At 37.3% G+C, this 5,796-nt stretch overlaps 1 protein-coding gene across 1 annotated transcript in view; it reads right to left on the bottom strand.

Annotated features, from left to right (window-relative positions):
• Positions 1-993: 993 nt before the first annotated feature.
• LOC110452122 overlaps positions 994-5,796 on the bottom strand; it is a 6,678-nt gene continuing 1,875 nt past the window's right edge. Inside the window, exons 3-5 of the mRNA XM_021500460.1 lie at positions 4,982-5,050; positions 2,047-3,343; positions 994-1,279 (exon numbers count right to left, since the gene is read on the bottom strand). Coding sequence (XP_021356135.1) covers positions 994-1,279; positions 2,047-3,343; positions 4,982-5,050 — 1,652 coding nt within the window. The remainder of the gene's footprint in view (positions 1,280-2,046; positions 3,344-4,981; positions 5,051-5,796) is intronic.

Genomic DNA, 5,796 nt, shown 5'->3' with positions numbered 1-5,796 from the left:
CTTCTGGATTTATATCATATTGCATTCCCATAGCATACAGGTATTGTTTAATATCAGATTTCTAGAAACAGTTGATCTATTATTAATTGAGTAATTACCAGTATTGTTTATCTGTCCTACAACAACCTAATTTACTCCACATATAAATGCTTCTGGATTTATCTCGTTCTGGATTTATACTCTAGCATACAATTACATGTATTATTATTTAAAACACAGCTGTGATGTCATCCATTGGTGTTTGCGTACCATAGCCAACATAATTCATAGGCATCACCTATAGCCGTCCAATAAGTTATGTATATAATTACCTGCAGCTGTCCAATAAGTGCACAAAATAATCCACTTATTAGACAGATACAGGTAAGCTTTTGAATGAGCACATAATTATGCTATACAATGGAAAACATAGTAATAGAATAAATGTGAAAATAAATATTTATTAAATGTAACACAGAATTTAAATATCAACATTCTTAAAAGTATATTCCCATAGTCAGATTTCCCATGCACTATATTTTTTCCTTGAAAGAAGGTTTGAATCAGGAAACACTCTTATTACATGAAACATCCATATAGATGCATACATATCCAAACACTTTACCGAGAGAGATATTTCAAGCATTAATAATATGTAATTTCCTTTGAATTCACAATTTTGGCAGTAACACTTTGGAGTTGAGGGCAGTTGAAATCTTGTGTTTCCCCCACAATTTATGTGCACAAAATTTCTTTTGTATCATCCTTTGAGATATTTAAGCATTGAACTGTTATGCGCATTATGATTTGTTAGCTTGCAAAGCTGTGTCATTCAAATAGATCATAAATAAAGTTTTCTCTGACTCTTATGTTCTTTTCTAACTGATAATTTATATTTAAAATTAAAAATTCCCGCCTTATCGACAGTCCACACAATTTCGTTCAATAATTTGAACAGCGTATTGTTGCGTGCTGATTCAGTTTCAGAGCAAAAATGTTCAAAAAGTGTATTTGTTAAAATTTTACCTGTGAAACTGTTGCTACGTATTTCCTCATGTTTGTCGAAGTGATGAGTTGCGGTTTGGCAAGACCAGCATTTTGTGTAGTAAAGTGTAGTGCATCCCACCCCTTCAAGTAACCATCTTTTGTTGTTGGGGCCGCAAAGAGGTACTTGTTTTCGGCAGGCAACAAAATGTCCTTCCTCGCTTCATTCAATGTATCAATGGCGCTGACCATATCTTCTGTTAATATAACTGGAACTTTTCGATCTCTTTTCCCTACTATCTCCACTAGTTGCAGTCTAGATAAAATGTAAACACAATCAGTATTAAAAGATAATAGTTTTCACTATGAAGGGGAGGGGATTGATGATATGGAAATATATGAAAATCTGATGTTTTCAATGTTAAAAACCTTACCAGTGGCTATGCATTTCATTTCTTTCAGATAATTCAAAATGTGACCTTGCATGATCTCGAGGGTATATGGACCCAAATTTGGTTTGTAACACACCAGATTTTTTTGTGCCTCATTGTGACTATGACTATGCCATGTGGGCATGCCCGCCGCACTGACGGGAGACACATAACCTTGCTGTCCTATATATATCCATTTATGCCTCAATAGGACCTTAATCATAGACATACATATCTAAAAATAGACATTCCTTTTCAGCCTATATATCTCCATGAAATTTCATTGACTTTTCTGCAATGAAAAAGTACCTGTAGCCAGAACAATGAATTTGACCTTTAATTACCTCGTGATTGTAACCTTGATCATCTTGCCATCCTATGCATTTCCATAAAAATATAGTGGACCACCTTCAGTTGGCAAGAAGCTGTTCCCTTGACATTTGGAGCATGCACCTTAAAATGTCTACACAACCTTGCAATCCTACATATATTAATATTTCAATGATCTACCTTTAACAAGGTCATATCGCTCTAATTTGCTGGTGTAGTATTGATTAAATTTGATGACTATGGGACTTGTGAATCACCATTTACCCTTAATTTACCACCCAATATATTTTGACATTATGGTTTTTAAGTCTCGCACACATACCTTTCAAGGAGTTTCTTCTCAAGAGGTTGAAGGGTACCAATTATTTCAGCATTACCAGCTTTGTTCCAGTTGGTTCTGTTCTTGTACGATTCCAGAAGTATTTGTCCAGTCTCCCCTCCCCTCCTTTTATTAAAGACAGTCACACGAGTAAGTGCAACTAGTGCCAAGGTTCTCCAGATGCTGGCTGACGGAGCACTACGCAGTAGTGGAATAAGGCGTTGTTGTTCATCAAGAAGATAGCGTCTTAGCTTTACCACATCTTCTGTTAGTGGAAGGAGGTTTGGATCATTATGCCGACGCTCCGACAGCGTTTGAGAAGCATGGCTGCTGATCTTGTCATTCCACTCAGATGCATGCAATATAATGTAGTTCTCAGCCTCTTTTCGTCCCACTTCATCTCCATTGCGAATTGCACATCCTCGTTTCATTTCCGCCATTTTCTTTAAAGAATGCCCAAGTTTTAAAGCCAAAGACGGCTTCTCATACTTTGGCAGACCTCTTTGTGTGTAAACTTCCTCACCTGAGAGTGACGTTCCAGCAATGTTCCAAACAACCTCAGTAATACGATCAAAGTTTTCTGGTTTGATAATGTCATTGAAGTTTTGTAAAGATGTCCCATTAACAGGAGTTGTTTTGCGCATTTCAATCAATAAACGACCAAGTTCCCGAAGCTTTTGTCTAACATTTGCTACTCTGGACTTCCCAACTTTTTGTATCATGCTTCCACCGAGAAGTCTTAGTGCATTGTCGCTTTTGATGCAATCTAGCACCTCATCTTGCTTCATGCCAGCAACAACTGTCAAAAATTCTTGATCTACCTTACTGTTCTTTGTCAAAGCCATTGATGATTCAAGCAGTAATTTGGATGATAACTGCACACGTGTCTCCTTCTGCTCCTCAGAGCCTTGCATTTTTAAAGGACAAGTCTTAGAATGGCGCCAGAGATCACCCTTCAGGAAAAATCCAAGGCAAAAACTACAAGGCAAGAAGTCCTCCAAGTTCTTGACATTCTTTGGACGTCTATCCACGATCAACTGCATATTATCATCATCTTGATCACGTGTTGACATAATTGAAACATTGTGCTGAAAATTACCCATGTTCCTAATTTTTTTCCAAGCTAATGTCCTATCTTTGCTTCCTTTTATCATAGCTATAATACGTGCCACCTCCATTTGATCCTTGTGCTTATTTTCCAAGTGTTCAGAAATTTTAGCAAACAGCTGCCCACAGTAGTAACATGCTTGCCTTTTGTCATAAATTCTCTGTCCATTCGCCCGATGAGAAGCTGGTGTGACTGAAAGTTAAGATTGAAAGTTGTCAGCATTTATTTCAATCAATCATTGACTTTGCATTACTTCAACAATGTTAAAGGTTCAACACGGCAAGAAACTTTGACAGGCGCCATTTAACCTATAACTTCCACCGCTGATTTTTCCCTTTGCTGGGACACAGCACATCAAAGCAGTTCAAAAGTTATCGGAACTCCAATTCATACAATGTTGCTTACCTAATTCTTATTAGATGTGATTAATATACACGTTTCCACAAATTATGTCCATAGATATATCCAAACAAGAGTTGTCAGAGGACAACATAGCTCGCCGAGTGGGTTGAAATTCAGAATTAGTTTTTTTAAAGTAGGTCAAAGGTCACAGTCAAGGTCCGCAAATGTAGTACCAATGGAAAGGTCTTGTCACCAGGAACAGTTGGAACACACATGTGAAATACCGAAACTGTATCCTTACTAGTATTGACAACACTGTTTAATAAAAACTTTAACCTAGCTGTCTACGGACAACATCCACACTGGGGATATAGCAATTGCTCCCCTGGACTTCGTCCCGGCGAGCTAAAAACAGGCATGATTAGTGTTTGTAATAATTTCAACCCAGTTTCACTCGTAAATACTGCCATTATTGATTTTGAATTGGTTTATCCAAAATCGGAGTTACTTAACAAAACAAGCGGAAAGATTTGGCTTGTGCTGTGTATTGTAATTTCCGTTTCATTTTTATTTTTTTTATTTTGTAATAACCGAAGCCGCCATACTGTTTCAATGACCTAGAGTTGGCAAATGGATTTTTATATTATTTATACAACAATTTGTGCATGGATAGGCTAATATATCATCAACAAGTAAGTTTCTTTGTTGTTTTTAACATCCTTAGTGTTTTAAGACGGTTTCTGGAACATTTAGAGTTCCGCCCTGAAATCAGGGCAGAACCTTCTACAGAGAAACATGGCTCCGGAACTAAGAGGACGCAGATCTGCCAATGCAATACGGCAGACTAAGACCTCTAATATGTATATGAGTAACTTTACATAAGATGGGGGCTGCGATAGCTCAGTCGGTTAGTGTCAGGTTATGGTGATATTTGACCAAGTAATCTCGGGTTCAGATCGGAGGTGCATTGTGCAACGCTCCCTATCCGTGTCAGTTTGTGTATCGCGGGAAGTTTAGAAACGGACTGGTCTGTGTTGTCGTGGTTGTGTCCTTGGTCAAGACACTTTACTCTAATTGCTCTGAATGGCATGCGACGGGCCTCCTGTATGTTATTCAGTGAGGTAGTCACCAACTACTACAAGGAGACCCCTCCTCAAAATGACCCTGGCTGTTCACGGGGCGATAAACCCAGCAAACACACAAACAAACAATTGCATAAGATTACTGGAAATACTTTGAACATCAGCAGTAAACTAAGTTAGAAAATATAACCTCAGTTACTCAATTTTAACAGCTTGTGTCTAAGGCAAATTCAATCATACATGATGTTACTTGAGGAATTATGCATTTGAAAAATAAATTACAGGTGGGGAGCCTTTTGTCCGATATATTGTAACAATAAGGCGATTCAGGTTATGGTGATAACCGTGATCATCTGTGTAGGTTTGCATTCGGTCATGGACATAAACATTATCAACATGTTCATACCTTTTATTTCATTACCAGCTGCAGTACTCTTTGGAGAATCTGTGACTGAAACAGGTGTAGTTTTTAAGTCTGAAAATAATAAAAACAAAGTGAACAGGTCCTTAAATAGATAATGTAAAATACATCCACCCTCTGATCTTATTATTTTTCTAACCAAATCTGTTAAGTGGTTAATGAGATATCTTGTAAATGCACAAACGGAGGCATGCATGCACAGACTGAATACAATATTCCCTCCCTCCTTGAACTTAGTTTGGGTATAATCAACAAGAGATACCTGAGGGATCTTGGTGCCCACCATTGAATGGTCTTTATTGGTTTTATGTAAGACTGGCTTTTCACTACATTTCATTCTTTCCTCTTTTCCCCTTAATATTTTGATATTAAGGATAACCTTAATGTGAAATCTATAAGAAAGATCTAAGAAGAACTTTCTGAGAAATAGTGATAACAAACTTCAACTGTCAAAATCCAAGACGGCCATCAGATGATGGTGAGCTAAACAAGAGATCCCAGAGGGATCTTGGCACCCACCATTGAATGACCTATTATTGGTTCTATGTAAGACTGATCTTTTCTCCACTTTATACTTCTTTCCTCTTTTCCTCTTAATAATCTGATAACAAAGAAAACCTTCATATAAAATCTAAGAAAGATCTAAGAAGAACTTTCTAAGAAATGGAGATAACAAACATAAACCAACAAAAACCAAGATGGCTTGTCGGCCATTTCATTTTCCGGATCAGACTCAAAATTCAATGGGCACAACTTAAGACAAAGGGACACCTACATGTGAAGTTTGAGAAATATTCCTC

The sequence above is a fragment of the Mizuhopecten yessoensis genome, unplaced genomic scaffold, assembly GCF_002113885.1.
Source record: "Mizuhopecten yessoensis strain PY_sf001 unplaced genomic scaffold, ASM211388v2 scaffold6429, whole genome shotgun sequence".
Lineage (NCBI taxonomy): Eukaryota > Metazoa > Mollusca > Bivalvia > Pectinida > Pectinidae > Mizuhopecten > Mizuhopecten yessoensis.
This window is presented reverse-complemented; position numbering and strand designations above follow the sequence as displayed.